The 25,159-nt window shown below is 33.0% G+C and overlaps 2 protein-coding genes across 6 annotated transcripts in view; one reads left to right on the top strand and one right to left on the bottom strand.

Moving 5' to 3' along the window:
* Nucleotides 1-4,168: 4,168 nt before the first annotated feature.
* Nucleotides 4,169-9,248, top strand: LOC109612165 (uncharacterized). Its single transcript, XM_020035953.2, has 3 exons — nt 4,169-4,340; nt 4,448-5,089; nt 8,722-9,248. The coding sequence occupies exons 1-3, from the start codon at nt 4,332-4,334 to the stop codon at nt 8,977-8,979; spliced, it is 909 nt and encodes a 302-aa protein (XP_019891512.1). The 5' UTR covers nt 4,169-4,331; the 3' UTR covers nt 8,980-9,248.
* Nucleotides 9,249-12,515: 3,267 nt separating this feature from the next.
* LOC101897743 (neuropathy target esterase sws) overlaps nt 12,516-25,159 on the bottom strand; it is a 57,603-nt gene continuing 44,959 nt past the window's right edge. For 4 of the 5 annotated variants that reach the window (XM_005181277.4, XM_059122049.1, XM_020035955.2 and 1 more), the window contains 4 exons: nt 24,142-24,258; nt 16,711-16,922; nt 16,283-16,648; nt 12,516-13,703 (listed from right to left, as the gene is read on the bottom strand). In XM_005181277.4, the coding sequence (XP_005181334.1) occupies nt 13,263-13,703; nt 16,283-16,648; nt 16,711-16,922; nt 24,142-24,258 (1,136 nt within the window). In that variant the 3' untranslated portion in view covers nt 12,516-13,262. Of the gene's footprint in view, nt 13,704-16,282; nt 16,649-16,710; nt 16,923-20,190; nt 20,308-24,141; nt 24,259-25,159 lie in introns of all 5 variants that reach the window. The other variant, XM_005181278.4, reaches the window with a different exon arrangement.

Here is a 25,159-nt window from a genome sequence, read left to right as displayed (position 1 = left end):
TCACACCAGATCTTGATTTAGTAGAAATATTGGAATGCATAAAGTTTAGAATGGATCGAATGCTTACTTCGCATTTTATGGGAGTTATAATAATTCAAAATTTTAACCCTTTTATGTTGGAGGTACCAGAACGGGTGGACCATTTTTACACCAGATCTTGTGTTATTAAAAATATTAAAATCAGTGGAATTTGAAGAGAATCGGGAACCTATTTAGGTTTTTATAACCGTTTTGGTTATTCAAAATTTTTACCCCTTTGTGTGGGAGGTACCAGAAGGAGTAAACCGATATTTACCATCTTCACACCAGATCTGGAGATAGTAAAAATATTTGGATGTGTACAATACAAAGAGAATCGGTAGCTTATGAAGGATTTTATGAACATTTTGGCTACTCGAAATTTTGACCCCTTTGTGGGGGAGCTACCAAAAGGGGTTGGCCGATCTCTACCATCTTTACTTCAGTTCGTAGAAATGCTGGAATGTTTGAATTTTAGAAAGGCTCAAATACTTATTTCGCATATTGTGAGAGTTATAATTATTCAAAATTTTGACCCCTTTGTGTGGGAGGGTAGACCAATACAACCCATTTTCACAGCAGATCTTGTGTCGGTTGAAATATTGGGATGTGCGAAATTTGAAGAGAATCGGATGCTCATTTCGCAATTTTTGAGCGTTTTGGTTATTCAAAATTTTGAAACCTTTGTGGGGAAGGTGCCTGAAGGTGTGGGCCGATATATCCCATCTTCTCTATTCGATCTTGTGTTAATAAAAATATTGAAATGTGTGAAATTTAAAAAGGATCGGGTGCTCATTCCGCATTTTATGAGCGTTTGGGTTATTCAAAATGTTGACTCCGTTGCGTGGGAGGTACCAGAAAGAGTGGGCAGATCTATTCCATCTTCACCTTCACCAGATATATTCCATCAGACCTTGGGTTAATAAAAATATTGTGATGTGAAACAATCGGACTCGTTTTTTTCGCATTTTATAAGCGTTAAGATTATTCAAAATTTTGTCCCTTTTTTGGGGAGGCAGTTGACCGGATTTGTCTATTTTCCCATCTAACCTGATACTAACAAAAATATTGGGATTTGCTAAGTTTGCACAAAATTTTATGATTCTTTCTTAAATTATTCTCTGTGAAAGTAATGACCTTTTATGGGGGAGGTGCCAGAAGGAGTGGACCAACATTGCCCACATCCCAACTAAATCTAAGTTTGATAATAATATCACTATGTGCCAAGTTTGGACCAAATCGAATACTCCCTTCAAGAGTTATCGTGCGCACCAGCCAATCAGACAGACAGGCGGACATCTCCAGATCGACTCCAAATGACTTAAAAATGGATTTGGTTCAAAGACCTAAAGATCTAAAACCCTTATTTCGATGAGTCACGTTTAGGCCTTATCAAATGATATATACCCTCTCTCTCTATGGTTGAGGGTATAAGTCCTTGAGAAAATAAATTTAAAAATCCAAGTCCTTGACCTTCAAATATTTTCTTTAAGGAAAAAATTAAAAAAAAAATCATGTTAGTCCTTGAGGAAATATTTTTAAAAAAATCAACGTTTATATATAGTCCTTGAGAAAATATTTTTAAAACAACCCTTATTTATAGGAGAAAATAATGTTCATTGAGGAAAAAAAATTAAAAATATCCATGTTATAGACAGTCCTTGAGGAAATAATTTTCAAAAAAAAAAAAAAAAAAAAAAAGTTTTTATATTTTCCTTGAGAAAATATTTTTCAAAATTCCACGTTTATAAGTAGTCCTTGAGGAAATAATTGAAAATAATCCACGTTTATAGATAGTCTTTGAGAAAATAATTTTGAAAAAATTCAGGTTTACAGATAGTCCTTGAGGAAATATTTAAAAAAAAACAACGTTTATAGATAGTCCTTGAAGAAATAATTTAAAAAATCCAAGTTTAAAGATTGTATTTAAGGAAATAATTCTCAATAAATTCACGTTCATAGATAGTCCCTGAGAAAATAAGTTTTCAAAAAAAATCCACCTTAATAGAAAGTCCATGAGGAAATAATTTTAAAAAAATACCTTTATAGATATTCCTTAAGGGAATGTTTAAGGAATCCTCGTTTGTAGAAAAATAATTGCAAAAAATCCATTTTTTTTTTAATTTAAAATTATTTTCAAAAAAATTCACATTTATGGATAGTCCTTGATAATGTAATTAAAAAAACAGGTTAAGAGATAGTCCTTGAGGAAATAATTTTTAAAAAATCAACGTGTATAGATAGTCTTTGAAGAAATAATTTTCAAAATATCCACGTTCATAGATAGTCCTCGAGAAAATTATTTAAATAATAATCCACGGTTTTAAATAGTCCTTAAGGAAATAATTTTAAAAATTCCACGTTTATAGATAGTCCTTGAGGAAATAATTAAGAAACTCAAGTTGTAGATAGTACTTGAGGAAATAATTTTCAAAAAATCCTCGTTTACATATAGTCCTTATGAGAATTAATTTTCAAAAAATCCACGTTTATATATAGTCCTTGAGAAAATATTTTTCAAAATTCCACGTTTATAAATAATACTTGGGGAAATAATTGAAAAAAATCATGTTTGTAGATAGTCCTTGAGGAAATAATTTTTGTAGATCGTCTTTGAGGAAATAAATGGCAATAAGTCCACGTTTATAGATAGTCCTTGAGGAAATAATATTTTGTAGATAGTCCCTCAGGAAATAATTTTTTTGTTGATAGTCCCTCAGGAAATAATTGTCAAAAAATCCACATTTGTAAAAAGTCCTTGAGGAAATAATTTAAATAAAAAATCCACGTTTATAGATAATCCTTGAGGAAATAAATTTAAAAAATTCTCGTTTACAGATAGTCTATGAGGAAATAATTTTCAAAAAATCCACGTTTATAGATAGTCCTTGAGGAAATAAATTTAAAAAAATCCATGTTTATAAATAGTCGCTGAGGAAAAAAATGTAAAAAATCCACGTATAAAATAGTCCTTGAGAAAATAATGTTAAGAAATCCTTGAGTAAATAATTTTCAAAAACTATTTAAAAAATTCCACATTTATAAATAGTCTTTGAGGGAATAATTTTTAAAAATCCACGTTTTCCGATAGTCCTTGAGAGAATAATTTTTAAAAATCCACGTTTTCCGATAGTCATTGAGAGAATAATTTTTAAAAATCCACGTTTTCCGATAGTCCTTGAGAGAAAAATTTTTAAAAATCCACGTTTTCCGATAGTCCTTGAGAGAATAATTTTTAAAAATCCACGTTTACCTTTAGTCATTGAGGAAATTATTTTAAAAAATCCACGTTTACCTTTAGTCATTGAGGAAATTGTTTTAAAAAATCCACGTTTACCTTAAGTCATTGAGGAAATTATTTTAAAAAATCCACGTTTACCTTAAGTCATTGAGGAAATTATTTTAAAAAATCCACGTTTATCTTTAGTCATTGAGGAAATTATTTTAAAAAATCCACGTTTACCTTTAGTCATTGAGGAAATTGTTTTAAAAAACCCACGTTTACCTTTAGTCATTGAGGAAATTATTTTAAAAAATCCACGTTTACCTTTAGTCATTGAGGAAATTATTTTAAAAAATCCACGTTTATAGATGTTCCTTGAGAACATAATTTAAAAAAAAACGTTTGTAGATGCTCCTTGTGAATTTTTTTTTTAATTCAAGTTTACAGAAAAATATTCAAAAAATTTACGTTTATAGATAGTCCATGAGGAAATCATTTTCAAAAAAATCACGTTTATAGATAATCCTTGAGGAAATAATTTTAATAATTCCACGTGTATAGAAAATCCTTGAGGAATTATTTTAAAAAAAATCCAGGTTTATAGATAGTTTTTGAGGAAAAAATTTCAAAAAATCTACGTTTATAGATAGTCCTTAAGGAAATCATTTTAAAAATTCCACGTTTAAAAATGCATGGTATATATCATCCTTATATGTCTGCCTCACCTTCCTCTCCCATAATATGTTCCAAATCTCAAAAATGAATGCCATCCATTTTCATTCATTGCCAGGCGACAAGATATGACGTCGCTTCATTAACCCATTAAGTGACATCCCTGCAACACAACAAAAGGATTGCTGAGCTACATATTCATATACACCACCATTGATAATTGAAATATCCTTCCATCATCCAGACTCCAGGTGGAACAAAAGGAAATTCGATGCCCGTCTAATCGAAGCGTGTTCTGGTGAAAACAATGGAACTCTTAGTGGCCGAAATGGCTATAAAAGCCAAGTCCAAATTAGCCAGCTGTCAGTTGGTGTACTAAAGTGTGACCAGAAGTATCGAAACGAAACAAAAAAATAAAATGCCTTGGGTGAGAAAAGTGTGAAAAAAAAACAAATTGTGAAAGTGTTTTTAAAAAAATTAAAAAAAAAGTGAAAAATAAATAAATTACCCATTTTCCCCTTTCTCCTTCGCCAGACAACTTTGGTACTGGCCACCATTTTGTTTAGTGTTATCTGTGGCAATCGTTTGATGGACAAACATTTGATACGTAGCATAACAGGACACTCTGGCTCTAGCTCATCGTCGGTGCTTTCGGCACCAGGAATTTATGCCGATTCCAGGGATTCCTATAAGCCGCCATCAATCTCAAATAATGTCAACGACTTTTTGGATTTCGCACCTAAATTCCACGATGACTCACTGGGCAAACCTCTGCAATATCAAAGCAAATCAAATTGCCAGGATCAATGGTTGGATTTTTTAAAACCTGAACGGGATTTTGTCAACTGTGAAAATGAACGTCTACAGGAGGAATTGTATTCCGACAAAGATTTGAATGAAAATATGCCCATATTTAAAGAGGTTCCCTCCCCGTTTAAATCTCAAGGTCATAATATTTTCGACGAACCGGCGAATGCCATGGATTTGGAAGGTGAGGGTCTGTCTAGTGATTTTTTGGCTCCCAAATTATCAGCCTTGCCAGTGGCCAATTTCGAGGATTTCTATAATGACCTGGTTGCGGATTCGAACAAAGAAATGGATATGAAGCGAAATGGTAATGCCATTGGCACACCTTTGGGTACACCACCCGCCCGGGGTTGTGATTGTAAAATTAAGGTGAGTTTAAGGGGGGGCATGATTTCACGAGAGGAGATGGAGGTCACTTTTTACAAGGACTACCTACAACCGTGGATTTTTCTAAATTATTTTCTCAAGGACTCTCTATAATCGTGGATTTTTTAAATTTTTTTAAATTTTTTAAAAATTTTTTTCCATGATCACGAATTTTTCTTAATTATTTTTTCAAGGACTATCTTAAATAGAGACATTTTTAATTATTTTATTATTGTATTAAATTATTATTTAATTTTTTTTCTCGAGGACTATCTTTAAACGTGAATTTTTGTAAATATTTTCTAAAGGACTATACATTTTTCTCAACAATTTCCTCAAGGACTAACTAAAAATTTTTGATTTCCAAAAATAATTTTATCAAGGACAATCAATAATCATCGATTTTTAAAATTATAATCTCAAGAACTTTCTAGAAACGGGAATTTTCTTAAATTATATTGTAAAGAATTGTCTAGAAACGCGAAGGATTTTCTATCATTATTTTCTCAAGAACTACCACAAATTTTGATTTTCCAAAATTATTTTCTCAAGGACTATCAAAAACACAGGATTTTTCTCAAGTATTTTCTCGAGGGCTAAGTATAAACTTAGCTTTTTGAAAAACTTTTCTCAAGGACTATCAAAAACGTGGATTTGTTCAAACTATAATTTCAAAAACTACAAATAATTCTGAATTTTTTAAATTATTTGCTCAAGGACTATCAAAAAAGTGAAAGATTTTTTAAAATTATTTGCTCTATGGCTATCTATAAACGTGAATTTTTCTCAATAATTTTCTCAAGGACAACTTAAAAATTTTGATTTTCCAAAATTATTTTCTCAAGGACAATGGTCGAATTTTTAACTTATTTTATAAAGGACTTCCTCTAAACGTGGAATTTTTAAATTAATTTGTTAAGGACTATCCAAAACGAGGATTTAATTATTTTTTAAGGTCTACGTAAAAAAATTTTTATTAACCAAAATTATTTTCTCAAGGAAGATCAAAAATCCTCGAATTTTTTTTATTTTTAAAGGACTTTCTCTAAACGTGGAATTTTTAAATTATTTTGTCAAGGACTATCCAAAACGTGGATTTTTTCAAACTATATTCTTCAAGGGTATATATAATCCTGATTTTTTTTAAATTATTTTTTTCAAGGACTATCTATAAACGTGTAGGATTTTCTAAAAATATTTTCTCATGGACAATCTACAAACGTGGATTTTCCTCAATTATTTCCTCAAGGACTACCAAAAAAATTTTGGTTTTCTAAAATTAATTTTATCAAGGACAGTAATCGACGATTTTTAAAATTATGTTCTCAAGGACTTTCTAGAAACGTGAATTTTTGAAAATATTTTGTCAAAGACTATCAGCAACGAGGATTTTTTCAAACTATATTCACAAAGACTATATATACAATATATATATACAATCTCAAGGACTATCCATAATCAGAGATTTTTGAGTTATTTGGTCAAGGACTCAATACATAAAAATTTTGAATTTCTCAAGGACAATCGATTTTAGGACATGCAGATTTTTTTAATTATTTTTTTCGTAGTTTTTTTTAAGACTACAAATAGTCCTGGATTTTTTTTAAATTATTTTCTCAAGTACTATCTATAATCAGAGATTCTTTTAATTATATTCACAAGGACTATGTATAAACGTCAAGGATTTTCAAAAATTATCTTCCCAAGGAATATTTATAATTAGGGATTTTTTAAATTATTTGCTCAAGTACTATCTATAAACGTGAAGGATTTCCTATTTTTTTTTTTCAAGGACCACTTAAAATTTTTGATTTTCTAAAATTATTTTGTCAAGGTCAATTTGAAATTGGCGATTTTTAAATTTTTTTTCTCAAGGACTAGGAAGTCCTTGTCGATTTTTTTAAATTATTTTCTCAGGGACTATCAACGAGGATTTTTATACTCTAACCCATACAAGCTTCAGAGGGTATATATAGGGTGAGATAAAAAAACTGCAACAAAGTCAAACGCCATCATTTTTACATTTTTTTTAAATTTTATTGAATGAAAGCAAAAAATGTCGGAAATAGCATCAAGTTTTAGAATAAGTTTAGATTTGTTCGAATTAGTCACCTTTGGCACGAATTATGGCCTTCAAACGGCCAATGAAACCGTCACACGCTGCCCGAATGTTACTCTGAACCATTCCCGGCGAAGGGTTTGCTTGAGGTAATCGACACTTTGGTATTTTTTAGTGCCAACCTTACTTTCCAAAATACTCCAGACACAATAGTCCAAAGGATTGGTATCAGGAGGTTTTGATGGCCATTGTGCACTGGAAATGAAGCGAGGAATCTCATTTTGTAACCATTCATGGGTGGCCCGTGCTGAGTGCGATGGTGCTGAGTCCTGTTGGAATGTCCAAGGTATGCGGCCAAAATGTTTGCGTGCCCAAGGCTTTAATACACCCTCCCCAAGAATATTTTCGCGATAATATTCGGCATTTATTCTGATGCCACGATCGATTAATACGAGCGGAGAGCGAATATCGGCTGTTATGGCAGCCCACACCATAATCATGGTCGGCACTTGAGTTCTGGTGGACAACCGAAGGTGCACATTTTCAGCTGACCTCTTTGGCAAGTAAACGCGATCATTTTGTTTGTTAAAAAACTGCTGAACAACGAATGTTTTCTCATTGGGGAACCAAACCAAATTCGGCAGTTCACCACTTTGGGCCAAGCGAAGCAACTCTTTAGCTCTTTTGAGTCTGTTTTCTTTCTGTTGCGGTGTAGGTTCTTGCACTTTTTGGAATTGCAATGGCTTTACCTCGAGCTCATTTTTCAATATTTGCCGAATGGAATATTGCGATGCGATATGTTCAGCTCACGAGCCATTTTTCGGCCACTGCGATGGGGGTTTCGATCAAGTCACTTCTTTACTTTTCAAACCATTTCTACTGATGTTGCTGTTTTCTTCCGCCCACTTCCTTGACGTCGGGCTATGCTACCAGTATCACGGTAACGAGCGGTGGTACGAGACACAAAAGATTTATTTACATTTAAATGCTGGACGATAGCCACTTGTGGTGGTTTTCCAGACAAATATAAAGAAATCACACTATCACCCATGAATTCCATCACGAATAACTTTTTTTCTGAAAAATTCTCACCAAAATGCTTTTGTACGCTTGTAAACAATATAATGAGCTGTCACTGGAATAATTTTAATAGCTGTCGGACGAGTGGCTTAGAAATGATCGCAGTCTGAATTTGGTTGCAGTTTTTTTCATCTCATCCTGTATAATTTTTAAATCAGAGATAGTACGCCTGATACCTTTCAAAGGAAGTATTCGATTTTGTCCAACCTTCGTAATCGTAATATTATTATCATCCTTAGTATCGATCTACTCCTTCTAGTACCCCACCCACAATAAAGGGTCAACAGTTTGAATAATCATAGCGCAAGTCAAAATATATTGATATAAACGGACATTGGCTGGCAAAATCGGCAAAACCGACTCATACTTTTTGGCATTTTTTTATATTTAATATTATTGCAGATACCCTTTCTAAATTGTTTACTTTTTTAAAATCGTTAAAAATATTTCATATCAGTTTCTAATATTTTTTTCTTTCTCTCTCCTCCCCTCCTAGAACGATTTAGTGGACTTGGGCCAACAGCACTTTCCACGCTATCTCCTCAACGCCGTGTGTCAAACCGATGAACTGGCAGCCAAATGTTGGAGTGGTTCCGTCTGCCGTCCCTTGGAATATAAAGTGAAGGTGTTGACCTTTCGCACTCTTATGGATAATATGCAAAAGGACCTAACTCTCGCCTGGCTACCCGATGATTTACGACAGATATGGAAATTCAAAACTGTGACGGTGACAGCCGGTTGTTTCTGTTCTTAGGCGATAAAAACGAAAACCACTGGACACGACACGACCTCAATGGATGAACAACAAAATAAATAGAAATTAAAAATTGATTTATTTTAAAACTGAATTAATTTTTGTTTATTTTGTTTTCAAAAAAAAAAAAAAAAAAAAATACGGCAACGATTTAATGGATTCGCACACAAATCTTCTGCGGGAGGGGGAGATCAACACTTATATTCTACTACACTGAAATGTGGAAAATTTTAAAAAGAAAAAATTAAAAAAAAAAAATATGAATAAAAAAAATTAAAATTGTACAATTAATATGGAGATTTTGTAAAATATCTTTAATTGTAAATAAAATGTTAAAATTTAAAATTCAATGACATGCTTATTTAAAAAAAAAATATTCTGCCTCCCTTTAAACGGGGATCATAGCAAGTCAAAAAATTCTAAAAAATTATTTGTCATAAAATTCTACTATGGGTCCTAGAAGACATCAAAAGTCTAAATCTTACCTAAACGCCAGGAATTCATATACAGGGTGAGATGAGAAAACTGCAACCAACTTCAGATTGCTGTCATTTCTAAGCCACTCGTCCGACAGCTTTTAAAATTGTTCCAGTGACAGTTCATTATATTGTTTACAAGCATACAAAAGCATTTTGGTGAGACTTTTCCAGAAAACAAAAGTTAGTCATTCGTGATGGAATTCAAGGGTGATGGTGTGATTTCTTTACATTTGGCTGGAAAACCACAAGTGGTTATCGTTGGAGCACTCCAGCATTTAAATGTGAATACATTTTTTGTGTGTCGTACCATCGCTCGTTACCGTGATACTGGTGGCGTAGCCCGACGTCAAGGAAGTAGACGGAAGAAAACAGCAACATCAGCAGAAATTGTTCGAAAAGTAAAGAAGCGACTTGATCGAATCTCGCGTCGCAGTGGCCAACGAACTGAAATGGCTCGTGAGCTGAACATATCGCAATATTCCATTCGGCAAATATTGAAAAATGAGCTCGGCGTAAAGCCATTGAAATTCCAAAAAGTGCAAGAACTTACACCGCAACAGAAAGAAAATAGACTCAAAAAGAGCTAAAGAGTTCGCTTCGCTTGGCCGAAAGTGGTGAACTGTCGAATTTGGTTTGGTTCTCCGATAGGAAAACATTCGTTGTCCAGCAGTTTGTAAGCAAAAAAAAATCGTGTTTACCTGCCAAAGAGGTCATCTGAAAATGTGCACCTTCGGTTGGCCACCAGAACTTAAGCGCCGACCATGGTGATGATGTGGGCCATAACGCCATAACTGCCGATGGCTGCTCTCCGATCGTATTAATCGACCGTGGCATCAGAATAAATGCAGAATATTATCGCGAAAATATTCTGGAGGGTGTATTAAAGCCTTGGACAGGCAAACATTTTAGCCGCAGACCTTGGACATTCCAACAGAACTCATCACAATCGCACTCACCACTCGCCACCCAAGAATGATTAAAAAATGGGGTTCAACGCTTAATTTCCAGCGCACGATGGTCACCAAAATCTCCGGATACCAATCCGTTGGACTATTGTGTCTGCAGGATTTTGGAAAGCAAGGTTGACGCAAAAAATGCCAAAGTGTCGATCACAAGCGCTTCGCCGGGAATGGGCCAAAATACCGCAGAGTAACATTGGGTCAGCGTTTGACGGTTTCATTGACCGTTTGAAGGCCATAATTCGTGCCAAAGGTGACCGATTCGAATAAATCTAAACTTATTCTACAATTTGATTCTATTTCCGACATTTTTTGCTTTCATTCAATAAAATTTAAAAAGTGTGGCGTTTTTTTTATCCCACCCTGTATGTTGAGCAATAACCGTAAAATCCGATGAAGAGGTATATCAAAGCCTTATAAAAATCTGTCAGAGGTATTTTCGGGCAGTATCTGATGTCCGGTATCAAACGTTATTGTTGTGGAGTGCATATTACGCATGTGAGGGACTTAATACACCAAATCGGATGAAACCTATATATGGGAGCTATAGCCATATCTGAACCGATTTTCTCCAAATTGAATGTACTTGCTTCTAAACTGAATTAGGAAGGATGTGCCAAAATTCAGGTCATTTGAACTGATATTGGTGATTTGGTGCACAATTAACCCGGCGCTATATCTAAATTTGAACAGATTCTCACCAATTTCAATAGAATTCGTCGTTGGGCCAAACAAATATTCAGCTCATTTACAGTTGTCGTCGCAAAATAAATTCGAGACGACAATAATGATATTAGGCTTGTCTTTTTTTTGTCGATAGCGACAAATTATTGCTATTATCAGTCGATAATATAAGTCGATTTTTGAGAATATCTGTCGCCGTAAAAAATTGTGACGACATTGTATTTTTTAGTCGACGTTGATATTGTAAGCATCTTGTATTTGATATTTGACCATGAAAATAACAACAGCAAAACAATTTGAAATGTTGGTTTCCGAATTGGAAAAAAAACCTATGCTGGGCAAAAGGGTGTACCAAAGGTCATGTTCCAACTAATTTAAAATCAGATTGGAAATCCATTGCTACAAAATTAAATGTAAACGGGCCTTCGATTAGAGACTCTGATGGCTGCCAAAAAGTTTGTTAAAATTAAAATTATTTTTGTATGTTTTTGTTAGTTAGTTTTCTCAAAATTCTTCTAGATTTGGAAAGATTTAAAATTAAAAACTAAACTAAAAACGTTTCAGACAGAGGGTGACAAAAGAAGAAATATTCTACACAAAATTTCACTATATATAAACCATATATCTAGGTGTAATAGTTTTTAAAAAAATTATATTCGAGATTTATAGTGTTATTAAAAGTGTTTACGTTTTTGACTGCTTATTTAAGACGTTTTCATTTTAAGTCAAAAACTACCTTAATACTTGATTTTTTGGGGATAATGTCAAAGGAAGAAATATTCTAGATCAAATTTTATCGGGAGTCTCTGAATAAAAGAAAAGTAAATACTCAATATATACCATAAAAATTTTACATTTTAATTTCAAAATTACCTATTCTATTTTCGTAGAATTACAAGTTTTTCGCAAAATGTCTGCATTTCTGCAAGATTTCTTTTAATTGCGCTGGGCAAAAGTTAATCTGGTGAGTAGGAAATTCTAAAATCCTTAAAAAATTACACTTTAAAAAAATTCGCGTTAAATTCGGAAAAATTTTTAGATTTTTATGAAATTTATAAATGATGTAATTTTTTTTAACATATTAGATATAGAATATTTCTTCTTTTGACACCTTTCTCAAAAAATAAACTATTAGGGAAGATTTCGACTTGGTATGGAAATGTGTCAAATTAGTAATAAAAAAGCAAACACAAAATGTTCACTTGTAATATATAATAAATAATATAAGTTCAAAAAAGTTTCAATATCCTTTTTTTAAATAATTCCTATTTGAAAATAATTTTTCATTTCTTTTTTTATTATTTATCATTTATTTGTTTATAATTAATAAGTAATTTGTAGCTTAAACTACTTAAGAAAGAACTTGTTTGTAATGTTGGCTAAACGGTTTTCTATCCTCCTTTTCCCAATTCCATTCTTTTTTGTTTTAAAAAATATATATTACTAATATCTTGTGCATTATTGTTGTTGTTTTTTATATAACAATTCTTATGTACAGAGTATAAAAAAAGCAAAAACGGTGAAGTAGGGGGATAGAAAGAAAAGGGGGAAAACTCTAACAATTTCTTACAAACTAAAATGACCTCTAAACGCAGGGGAAGTTTTAAACTAAAAAAAAAGTAAGGCGAACAATTTGGAACGCTTATTGGATAAGTAAAGAAAGCTTACAAAACTAGTAGACATGATTTTTTTTTTTTTTTTTTTTTTTTTGAGTGGGGAGCATAGAGCAAACTCTTTGAAAATCGTTCAACAATTTTTTTTTAAATTTTTCATTTTGTAAATAATGGCAATTCTTGTGGAAGAGATATACAAAAAAAAGTTTTTATTATTCAGTACAAAAACACAAGTCTTTGTGATCTTGAGTGATTTTTTTGTTGGCATGTCTTTGATTTTGCTAAAGCCAACAATCCTCCAGACCACAAAATGAGACCAAAGAAAAACACTCTCTGAAGTAACAATGAAAGTGGGTAGTGAAAACTTGCCAGTCTCTTTTCGGAAAAAAATCTGTGACCTTAAAACTAAAATGTGGTGGCTGAGAAGAGTGGGTGGTGGGTTTCATGATTATGTGTGTGTTTTTAGAAAGGGGCATCTTAAAAATACAAAACCAAAAATACAAAAAAAGGATTTTTTTTAATAAAATCTAAAAATTTAAAACTAAGCGTTATGATGTCTTAGCTTTGGTAGTTGTGCTGTTGTTGGTATTGGTTTTGTTGCTGCTGCTATTGTCGTCTTCGGTGCTTAATTTGTTGCTATCGGCATTTTCTTCATTGCCATTATTATCATCACCACCCAGTTGTGGGTTTATTTGTTTTGGCGTTGTTGTATTCGTTGACATATTGTCCAGAGACTTGTAACGCATTTGCATCGTCATACCGCCATCATCTTCGGGCGTTGGGGCAACACTAACATTATTTTGCCTACCATCGATGTTATCAATGTTGGACAGTGAGCATGGCAAGTTAACGGGTGTCTGTGGCGAGCTACGTGTCTTAAGATTTTGATGCTGTCTTATGGCCAAACTGAGATCAACTTCAATATCGGAATCCATTTCATTTTCCGACAGGGACAATGAGGTGCCGGTGCGTTTCATTTTGATTTGATTCTGTAACGAGGGGATGGGAGAGAAAGAAATAAAGGGGGATATTAGAAAAATAGAATAATAAAAAAAATTGAAATTGCAGGTTTGGAAAGGCTTATAAAGGTTATTTTAAGAGAGGATCTATAGAGAGACTGACAGAGAAGAATAAATTTTATTTTTTTGTATATTTGGAGTTAAATTGACTTTGTAAATTGGAATTCCAAAAAATATATTTTTTTAATACAGGGTGAGATGAAAAAACTGCAACCAACATCAGACTGCTGTCATTTCTAAGCCACTCGTCCGACAGCTGTTAAAATTAATCCAGTGACAGCTCATTATATAGTTTACAAGCGTACAAAAGCATTTTTGTGAGAATTTTCCAGAAAAAAAAAACTTATTCGTAATGGAACTCAAGCGTGATAGTGTGATTTCTTTATATTTGGCTGGAAAACCACCACAAAAGGCTATCGTTAGAGCACTCCAGCATTTAAATGCGAATAAATCGTTTGTGCCATCACTCGTTTCCGTGATACTGGTAGCGTAGCCCAACGTCAAGGACGGAAGAAACCAAAACCGGAAGAAAATGGAAAAAATGGGTCGAAAAGTAAAGAAGCGACTTGATCGAAAGCCGCGTCGCAATGGCCGAAAAATGGCTCGTGAGCTGAACATATCGCAATATTCCATTCGGTAAATATGGAAAAATGAGCTCGTGGTAAAGCCATTAAAATTCCAAAAAGTGCAAGAACTTACACCGCAACAGAAAGAAAATAGACTTAAAAAAGCTAAAGAGTTGTTTCGCTTGGCCGAAAGTGGTGAACTGCGGAATTTGGTTTTCTCCGATGAGAAAACATTCGTTGGCCAGCAGTTTGTAAACAAAAATTTTAGAATGTTTAGATTTGTTCGAATTGGCCACCTTTGGCACGAATTATGGCCTTCAAAGGGCCAATGAAATCGTCACACGCTGCCCGAATGTTGCTCTGCGGTATTTTGGCCCATTCCCGGCTAAGCGCTCGCTTGAGGTGATCGACGCTTTGGTATCTTTTAGTGCCAACATTGCTTTCCAAACTACTCCAGACACAATAGTCCAACGGATTGGTATCCGGAGTTTTTGGTGGCCATTTTGCGCTGGAAATGGGCGATAAACCTCATTTTGTAACCATTCTTGGGTGGCGCATGCTGAGTGCGATGGAATGGAATGTCCAAGGTCTGCGGCCAAAATGTTTGCGTGCCCAAGGTCTCCAGAATATTTTCGCGATAATATTCGGCATTTATTCTGATGCCACGGTTGATAAATACGAGCGGAGAGCGATCATCGGCTGTTATGGCGGCCCACACCATCACCATGGCCGGTGCATGAGTTCTGGTGGCCAACCGAAGGTGCACTTTTTCAGCAGACCTCTTTTTTGACAAGTAAACACGATCATTTTGTTTGTTTACAAACTGCTGGACAACGAATGTCTTCTCATCGGAGACGGAGAAAACCAAATTCGGCAGTTCACATCTTTCGGCCAAGCGAAGCAACTCTTTAGCTCTTTTGAGTCTATTTTCTTTCTGTTGCGGTGCAAGTTCTTGCACTTCTTCGAATTTCAATGGCTTTATCCCGAGCTCATTTTTCAATATTTGCGGAATGGAATATTGCGATGTGTTCAGCTCACGAGCCATTTCAGCATTTCAGCGATGGTACGAGACACAAAAGATTTGTTCACATTTAAATGCTGGAGTGCTCTAACGATAGCCACTTACGGTGGTTTTCCAGTCAAATATAAAGAAATCACACTATCAAGCTTGAATTCCAACATGAATAACTTTTTTTCTGAAAAATTCTCACCAAAATGCTTTTGTACGCTTGTAAACAATATAATGAGCTATCACTGAAACAATTTTACGAACTGTCGGACGAGTGGCTTAACAATGACAGCAGTCTGAAGTTGGTTGAATTTTTTTCATCTCATCCTGTAAATGCGACTTTGTTTACAAAAATACATGAACAGCCGTTCAGACAACATGGACGGACATACATAAATCGACTCAGATTGTGATTCTAGGCAGATCATCAAAAGGAACTATGGGTCTATCTCATTTCCTTTTGCCTGTTACAAACAAATGCACAAAGGCATAATACCCTGACCTCCTTGTGGTGTGGGCTATAAAAAATATGCCTAATTTTGAATTTTTTCAACAATATTTGAGTTTCGGTATTAAATATCATGGATCTTATAAATAATAGGGATTTTTAGATATTTTAATAAGAGAGTTATTTATTTGAAAGGATTTCCCAAGTTCGCCTGAGAATCCTGGGGTTGGATTCTTATTCTAATGAAAAATATTTTTTTTATAAAACTTTTCTTTTGAAATTTCTATATTTTATTAAAGCGCTGATTCAAGGAGCATTAAAGGTCAGGCAAGAAGACCACTTTTGACAATAAACGTTGTATTTAATTTGACTTTCTTTGAATTTTAAATTACAATTTTTTATTTTAACAACAAACTTAGTAGTTAGATAGGCTTACTGATCGACCATATATATAAGACTTGCCCTGATTGTTGAAATCGTTGATTTATTACGAATATTGTTAAAGGTTTTATTGTTTACTACTCACCCGATTGTATATCGATGGTTCCGATATATACCCATCATAATCTTCATCTTCACTATAGAAATAGTTATGCTGGTGCTGGTCCATCGTGTGCAGCGGATGATCCAAATCGGGTATTTTACAAACGATTTGTGCCAAATCAATGAATGTATATTCACTCAACGATGCGTGGTTGTCCTTTTTCGGCGGTTCCTTGTTAAACCATTGATTGAAACGACCCAAACGTCCAGCCTTGGCCATGCTTTCGAAATAGTTTTTACCAAAAACATAACCCACATCACGGATCTCATCGAAACTGCCAAAGGCCAGGGTTTTGTACTTGTCAATTGGCGGCCGGATGTATTCACAGTAGTCGGAGTTTTTCACTTCCTAAAATATGAAGACAACGTTTAAAAAATCGGATATTTAAAATCAAATCGATTTTCACTCACCTCCAATTGTCGTACACATGAGACGTAGGCCAATCTCGATTGTATATCTGGTAAATCGGGTACTTTCACTGGCGATGTAAAGGGATTCCATTTCTTATAGAGCAACCACCAGCCGGACAAATCATCACCGTAATTTGTCAAGTCCGTGTCATCCTGCGAACCAACATCAATGGCAATAATGTGAGCTGCTCCTAAGTTACGCATAACATCGGCTGTGGGGGAATGTGTATGAATTTATTAGTCTTGGTCGAATTAAAAATAATTTCAGAGTTCATAGTCCCAGAAAAAAATACCTAAAATATACAATGACTTAAAAAAGCTTACATTATATTCTAACCTAGGAACAGAGGATCGGCCGAATTAAAAGTAAATTTTTTGTTTGTAGATTTATTAAAATTTTTAAAAATAAATAATTTTTGTTTTATTTTTTATAACAAGTTAAAAAGCATCGGTCGGTTTTGCCGACAGATGTATACCTTCAGCCAATGTTTGATTATTTAAATAAATTTTGAGTTCTGTTCTGATTATTAAGGTTGTTGACCCACTATGGGGTAGGTTCTGAAGGAATTAGTGCTTCATTAAATACTGATAAAAATATTGGTATAGACAAAATTACAAGAAAATCGAATATTTATATCCAATTTTATGCGAAGTCATAAATTCCGTATTCATCTCAGGTTTTGGGTTGAGAGAAATATTTAGATATAGGAAGTTCTAAAGCATTGCTGACTTGTTTTGCAAGTATCGGCAGCTTAAATTATTGACAATTGTGACCCTTTGTGGGTGAGATACCAGAAGGGGTTCGCAGATATATATCATCTTCACAAGAGATCTTGTGTTAGCTAAAATGTTTGTATGTGTGTAATTTGAAGAGAGTTGGATGCTTATTCCGCTTTTTTGAGCATTTTGCTTTTCAAAAACTTGAACCCTATATGGGAGAGGTACCAGATGAAATCTACCATTTTCATAACAGTTCTGGTATTGATGGAAATATTGAGATGTACCAAGTCTGGAACGGAGTCGGATGATAATTTCACATTTTATGAGCTTCATGCTTATTCAAAAAGCAGATCTTGTGTTAGTTGAACCTGTGGCATGTGTGAATTTTTGGATTTTATAATCGTTTTGGTTTTTCAAAACTTTGACCCTTTGTGGGGGAGGTACCAGAAGAAATGGTTCGATCTCTACCATCATTATAACAGATCTTGCATTGAAGGAAATATTGAGATGTGTCAAGTCCGAATGGAATCAGATGTTAATTCCGCGTTTTATGAACTTCATGGATATTCAACATTTTGACCCTTTGTAGGGGAGGTACCAGAAAGAGTGGACGGATTTACCCCATCTTAACATCAGATCTTGTGTTAGAAAAACTAATGGCATGTGTGAAATATGAAGAGAACCGGATGCTTATTTCGGATTTTATATTCGTTTTGGTTATTCAAAACTTTGACCCTTTGTGGGGAAGGTACGAGAAGGAATGGTCCGATCTCTACAATCTTTATAACAGATCTTTTGTTGATGGAAATATTGGGATGTACCAAGTCTGAATGGAATCGGATGTTAATTTCGCTTTTTAAAGGCTTCATGAACATTCAAAATTTTGGAGGCGGTACCAGAAGTAGTGGACCATTATATTCCATCTTCACACCAGACCTTAGGTTAATTAAAATATTGTGATGTGTGATATTTTCGGACTCTTACATCACATTTTATATGTTATAGTTATTCCAAAATTTGACTCTTTTTGGAGGAGGTACTTGATGGAGTGGACCGATACTTTCGCACCTGACCTAGCACTGATACAAATATTAGGATTTGGAAAGTTGGAGAACAATCGGATTGTCCTTTCACTTTCTGTACAGAAAATATTTTTTTGACAATTTCGACTTATTGTGAGGGAGATACCAGAAGGAGTGGACCGATATTGCCCATTCCCGAACTCGACCTAAGTTTGACAAAAATATTACGATGTACTAAATTTGCACCAAAGCGGATACTCCCGTCGAGAGTTATCATGCGCATCAGCCAGCCAGACAGACGGACGGACGCTAGATCGGCTCCAAATGTCCTGAAACGGATTTGGTCCAAAGTGACATAGGTTCTAAAACCGTTATTTTACTGAGGCACTTTTTGGCCGTATCAAATGATATACCCTCTCTAGCCATACGGCTGAAGGTTTAATAAAGTAAAAAGTAGTGGAATGGAAATGGAAAAAGACCAAAAAATACCTTGGTGAAGTATTGAATCAAAGATACCAAACATTTTGGCCGCAGACCTTGGAAATTCCAATAGGACTCAGCACCACCAAAGGTGATCAATTCGAACAAATCTAAACTTATTCTAACATTTGATGCTATTTCATTCAATAAAATTTAAAAATTATGGCGTTTGATTTTGTAGCAGTTTTTTAATCCCATCCTGTATTAACTTCGTCATTCGGTATGTAACTCCTCGAAATGATAGTCCCCAACAAAGTATATATTTTCTTGATCAGTGTAAAATTCTAAGTCTCAAAAGAAAATTTGTATTCCCCCCAAATAACTGTACCTCCCGATATTCGATATTTTAATGATTTTAGCGACCCTAAGGCCTACAACAAAAAATTTCGTATGACCCCCATATAAGGTATTTTAATAATTTGAGCGACCGGACTTGTTTCGAATTTCGTATTGGAATATTTCAACTGGATATTTCAACCTATGACAGAAAATTGTCTATTCAGGTCCACGTCTTCGTATAGTCCACGTATATCGGTACCTCCCAATATTCGCTATTTTGATGATTTTAGCGACATTATAGACCAGAATTGTTTCGAATTTGGTATTTAAAGACCTAAAGGTACTACACCCTAGGACAAAAAATTACAGAGGTCGAATTAGTCGATTTTTTAGGGATTTTATATTTCAAATAGTGATTTTTAAAAAATACTTTTCGAAAAAAAGCTTTTCAAATACATTTATATGACATGTTCAGAATATTTTTGTATGAAATTTTTAAGTATTGTACTAAATTTTTTTTTCTAAAATAAAATGTGATTGTATTTTCAAAATTTGATTGTATTTTTAAAAGAATTGGACTCAGTTTTTTAGATTTAAAAAAAAAATAATTCTAAAAATGATTTTAGGAATAAGTTTTAAGGGCATTCTTTTTAATTTTTTTCAAAATGTTTGTGTATGTCTCTTTTTTAAGGATACTATAATAATGTTAACTACGTGCATAAAATACATCAATAATATAATTAAATTATAAAATTTTCTTAAAACTAACTTACGATTTTTTCTCAATTATCTAAAATAAATTTCAAATGCTTATATAATCTAACAAATATTTGTAAAACAAAAATGCAGTGCGGAAATTCACAAACAAAAAATTATAACACATTGAAAATGTTTGATTATTTATATATATATTTTTTAATTTAATAAACATAAAATATTAAAAAAAAACTCAAAATAAAACAAAAAAAAAACAGATTACCTGGAACATTATTGGTATAACATCCATCGAGTAACAAATGACCATCTTTATAGTCACAGAAGGGTGGGAAGACACCAGCAATGGACATGCTGGCGCGGACATAACGCCACAAGTGACCTATAGATGTGTGTATGTACGATTTTTTGATATTTGTTGTTTTTTCATAGATGTATGTGTTTTTGTGGAAAATTTGTGAAAAAGAAAAAATCATATATTTGTTTGAAGGACACGGCAACAATTACAAAAAAACGTTAACGTTACAAGAAAGAAGAAAAGTTAAAAAGAAAGATGATTAAAAACCAAACAAACAACACACCACAATCCAGAAAATATTGGCAGGAAAAAATATAAAATTAAAAAATATTAATAAAAAGTTATATTTGTTGCAATAGTGGGAGGATATTTGTGCGAAGGAAAAAAATAAAAAAAAATTGAAGAATATTGAAAATATTGTTAAAAATTATTTTGTTTTATATTTAAATATGTGAGTGTGTGTGTGCTATTTTTAAGACATGACAAACGAAAGGGGCGGAAGATTAATTACACAAGTTTACAAAACATTATTATTTGTCGTGATTTTTAAATCGGATTTTTATGGAAGATGCCTATGTTTTTGGAAATAATATAGAGAGTTTTGTTTTCTTTTTTCTTTTCAAAAAACAACAATCAAGCTCAAATCGCAGTTTTAAAAATATGTTTTAACGACCAACAGAGTTTTGTATTTTGAGTTTGTTTAAAATAATTTTAAAGATGGATTCTATTTTAATTTTTTTAAAGAATATTTTTAGGATTTTTAAATAGACTTAAAAAACAAATTTTTAGGGGAATTTTTGATTAAAAATCCTGGAATTTTTTAAGCATTTGTTGACTTCAAATATTGAGATTTTTAGGACATTTTTAATACAAATAATATTTCGATTAAAATCGGGCTTTTAATATAAATTTCAAATGATGGAATTTTTAAACCTTTTTAATTTTGTATTCTCGAATTTTTGTTACAAATGTGGACTTCAAATTTTTGAGATTTCTGGGCATTCTTAAACCTTAGTTTTCAAATTATAATTTTTTATTAATATTTTCAAAAGGACTTGTATTTCCATAAAAAATCGGGGACTTTTAAAAATGTTTTAAGTGTCACTTCGACTTCATGGAACGAAGGATTAAAAAAAATTTTTTCTTAAGCTTATTTTTTTTACTAAAAAAAAAACATTTCGACATCAAATCGTCATCTTTCGAAAAAAATATATTATTTGAATTATCTTTATTTACAAATCTTAGAATTTTTTAATATATTTTGATTTTAAACTTTAAGTTTTTTTTTTAAAATTTGTTTAAAAAAACTTTCAAAAGGACTTGTTTTTCGATAAAAATATGGAATTTTTTTAAATTTTTTTAATGCCATTTCGATATTATGGTGAGGGATTTTAAAGAATAATTTCTGAAGCTCATTTAAATATTTTTGGAATACAGGGTGAGATAAAAAAACCTGCAACAAAGTCAAGCGCCATAATTTTTATTTTTCTTTTTCAATGTCGATAATAGCATCAAATTTTAGAATAAGTTTAGATTTGTTCGAATTGGTCACCTTTGGCACGATTTATGGCCTTCAAACGGCCAATGAAACCGTCACACGTTGCCCGAATATTGATCTGCGGCATTTTGGCTCAATACCGGCGAAGCGCTTGCTTGAGGTGTTTTTTAGTGCCAACCTTTGGTTCTTTTTAGTGCCAAACTTTCTTTCCAAAATCTCCAGACACAATAGTCCAACGGATTGGTACCCGGAGATTTTGTTGGCAATTGTGCGCTGGTAATGAAGCGAGGAATCTTATTTTGTCACCATTCTTGGGTGGCGCGTGCTGAGTGCGATTGTACTGAGTTCTTTTGGAATGTCCAAGGTCTGCGCCCAATGCTTTAATACAGCCCCCAGAATATTTTCGCGATAATATTCGGCATTTATTCTAATGCCACGGTCGATTAATACGAGCGGAGAGCGACCATCGGATGTTATGGCAGCCCACACCATCACCATGGCAAATTTTCAGCTGACCTCTTTGACAAGTAAACACGATCATTTTGTTTGTTTACAAACTACTGGACAACGAATCTTTTCTCATCGGAGAAAACCAAATTCGGCAGATCACCACTTTCGGCCAAGTGAAGCAACTCTTTAGCTCTTTTGAGTATATTTTCTTTCTATTGCGGTATAAGTTCTTGCAATTTTTTGGAATATTGCGATATGTTCAACTCACGAGCCATTTCAGCTCGACGGCCACTGCGACGTGTGTTTCGATCAAGTCGCTTCTTTACTTTCCGACCCATTTCTGCTGATGTTGCTATTTTCTTCCATCCATTTCCTTGACGTCAGGCTACGCTACCAGTATCATGGTAACGAGCGATGGTACGAGACACAAAATATTTATTCACATTTAAATGTGGAGTGCTCTAACGACAGCGACTTGTAGTTTTCCAGCCAAATATAAAGAAATCACACTATCACGCTTCAGTTCCATCACGAATAACTTTTTTTCTGGAAAATTCTCACCCAAATGCTTTTGTACGCTTGTAAACAATATAATGAGCTCTCACTGCAATAATTTTAACAGCTGTCGGACAACTGGCTTAGAAATGAGAGCAGCCTGAAGTTGGTTGCATTTTTTTCATCTCACCCTGTATATTTTACGAATGGCATTTCAAATTGAATTTTTCAATGACTATTTGGTCTCAACAAATTATGTGTCATTTGAAACCCCTGAATCTCTGTGCAAAATGATTTAAATATTTTAGTTTTACAGAATATATTTGATCTACATTGAATGAAAAACATTTTTTAGATGAATTTTTTTTTTAAATTTCTGATCTTTGTAGAGAATTTGGATGCAAATTCTTCTTCAAAACGAGGATGTTAGGAGGACTGTTCATAAAGACCAATTAAGGATTGTAAGAACATTTTTCAAAGGAATTTTATACTTTAAAACCAGGATTTTTTATGGGCGACTTTACTTCGTGGATTGTCTGAAATTCTTGAAGGACTTTTTCATTTCAAATGAAGACCTTTATGTCGACAATAAATCTTGATATGTTAAGAAAGAACATTTTGGGAAAATATTTTAGAGGAATTTTGTTGGAGCTTTTACAATTATATCCAGAATAAATATACTCTTGAAAAGCTTTACTGTAAAAAAAGAAAGCTTCTTAAGGACTTCAAAAATCCGCTCAAAAGAATATTTTTTTTTTCGATTTCTAAAACAACATTTTTTGAAGGACCAAAGATTTCTTGGCATTTTAGTCTTTTCAGAATAAAATATTATTCCGTTTATTTCTACTAAAATTAAGCATCTTCCAAAAAACAAATTAGAATTTAATCATAGTTATATTTGTAAACATGTGTAATATTATTGTTTGTTTTTTTGCTATAACATTTTGGAGGGGTAGGGAGAAGTTTAGAATTAAACTTAATTTTCGTTGACACATTCTGAGTTTTTTACATTTGTATTCTATATATTTTTCAAAATAAATAATATCATAATAATAATAAAAAGAAACTTCAAACAAATCAAACAAACTAAGAGAATCGTCTAAAAGAAAATAGATCTTTTTTTTGGTTTTGAAATACATACTTACTCTCGTTTTGGTAATTCCTTACTCCTTCTTTGGACTTCTTTAACAAAAAAAATAGAATCCAAACAAAAATAAGATACTTTGTATTCAATTCAAAAACGAAACCAAAAGCAAATCTTAAACAAAGGTGGGAAAGAAAAACGATTTTTTTTATCTTTATGGAAATTTTCCGTTACTGCATTTTTGTTTTTTTTTTTCTTCATCTTTTTCTAAATTGTATTTTAAGTCTAAACTATGAACTCTGTTTTAAGCCAAATTTTCTTATATTTATTACAGAGAAAATAAATAACACAACAACAACAAGAAACAAAACAAAAACAAAGAAACATTTACCTGGTAAATTATTTACATAGCCACCATCCAATAGCAAATGTCCATCTTTGGGATCACAGAGTGGCGGCATGTAGCCGCTAAGTGACATGGATGAACGTACATAACGCCACAAAGATCCTGTATGGGATGTAAAAAAAGATTGATAGATAGAAAGAGGCGGGGTTTTCGTTTTTTGTGGGAAAGACAGAGAATGAGAGAGAGAAACAAACACAATTATAATAAAACTATAGAAAGAGACAGGCACAAAAACGTTGAATTTGATGTCTAATACAAAAAATATATATATAGATTATTACAAAAACTTATTAATCTTTCTCGTTTTGGTCAAGCAATACTTTTTTCGCTATTGTCCTAGTGGTAAATGGATCAAATTACACAACGGAATAGAAAACAAAACACATACACACTTAACACAATCCTTATGGCTTATAAATCGACGACGAAAAGGGAGAGGAAAAGAGCCTGAAACATTTTACATCTAAACTGGAATACAAAACAACAAACAAAAAATAACGACAACGATAATTAGTAAAAATATCATCAAAACAATGGTCAGATACTGATGTTAATGTCATATATAAAATGATTTTTTATTAGGAATTTTAACCTAAAAAGAAATGGGAGCTCCTTAAAGTATGCTGTAAAAATATTACAGACAATTGTGGAAAAGGTCACTCTAGCATCTTATGTAATCTAGCCTTAACAAATAAAATAACAGGTTATTTTTTTAAATGACAAAAGGGGACTCTTAAATTTTCGTTGAAATCCTAAAATATTTTTACAAAATAATGGCAGTTCTTGAGCGAAATTTCCCTGTGTTGCAGCAAAGAGTATCAGTTAGAAACTTAATCATCATAACAAGACGATAGAAAGTAGACAACAGTAGTTGTGTTATTGTAAATGTACATTCTATCGCATTTATTGGTATAAGAAGCGTCGCAGAAGTGGCATTTTAAAATGGGAGTGAGTGACTAACTTCCAAATGCTTTGTCTTTGTGTCATTGTGTATTTGTTTGTA

Source organism: Musca domestica, unplaced genomic scaffold (assembly GCF_030504385.1).
Source record: "Musca domestica strain aabys unplaced genomic scaffold, Musca_domestica.polishedcontigs.V.1.1 2, whole genome shotgun sequence".
Classification (NCBI taxonomy): Eukaryota; Metazoa; Arthropoda; class Insecta; order Diptera; family Muscidae; genus Musca; species Musca domestica.
The sequence above is the reverse complement of the archived record's forward strand: the minus strand, read 5'-3'. Positions and strand labels throughout refer to the sequence as shown.

Coding starts and splice junctions, on each gene's coding strand:
- LOC109612165 (XM_020035953.2), top strand. Junction 5,090..8,721: donor GTTGTGATTGTAAAATTAAG/GTGAGTTTAAGG, acceptor CTCCCCTCCTAG/AACGATTTAGTGGACTTGGG.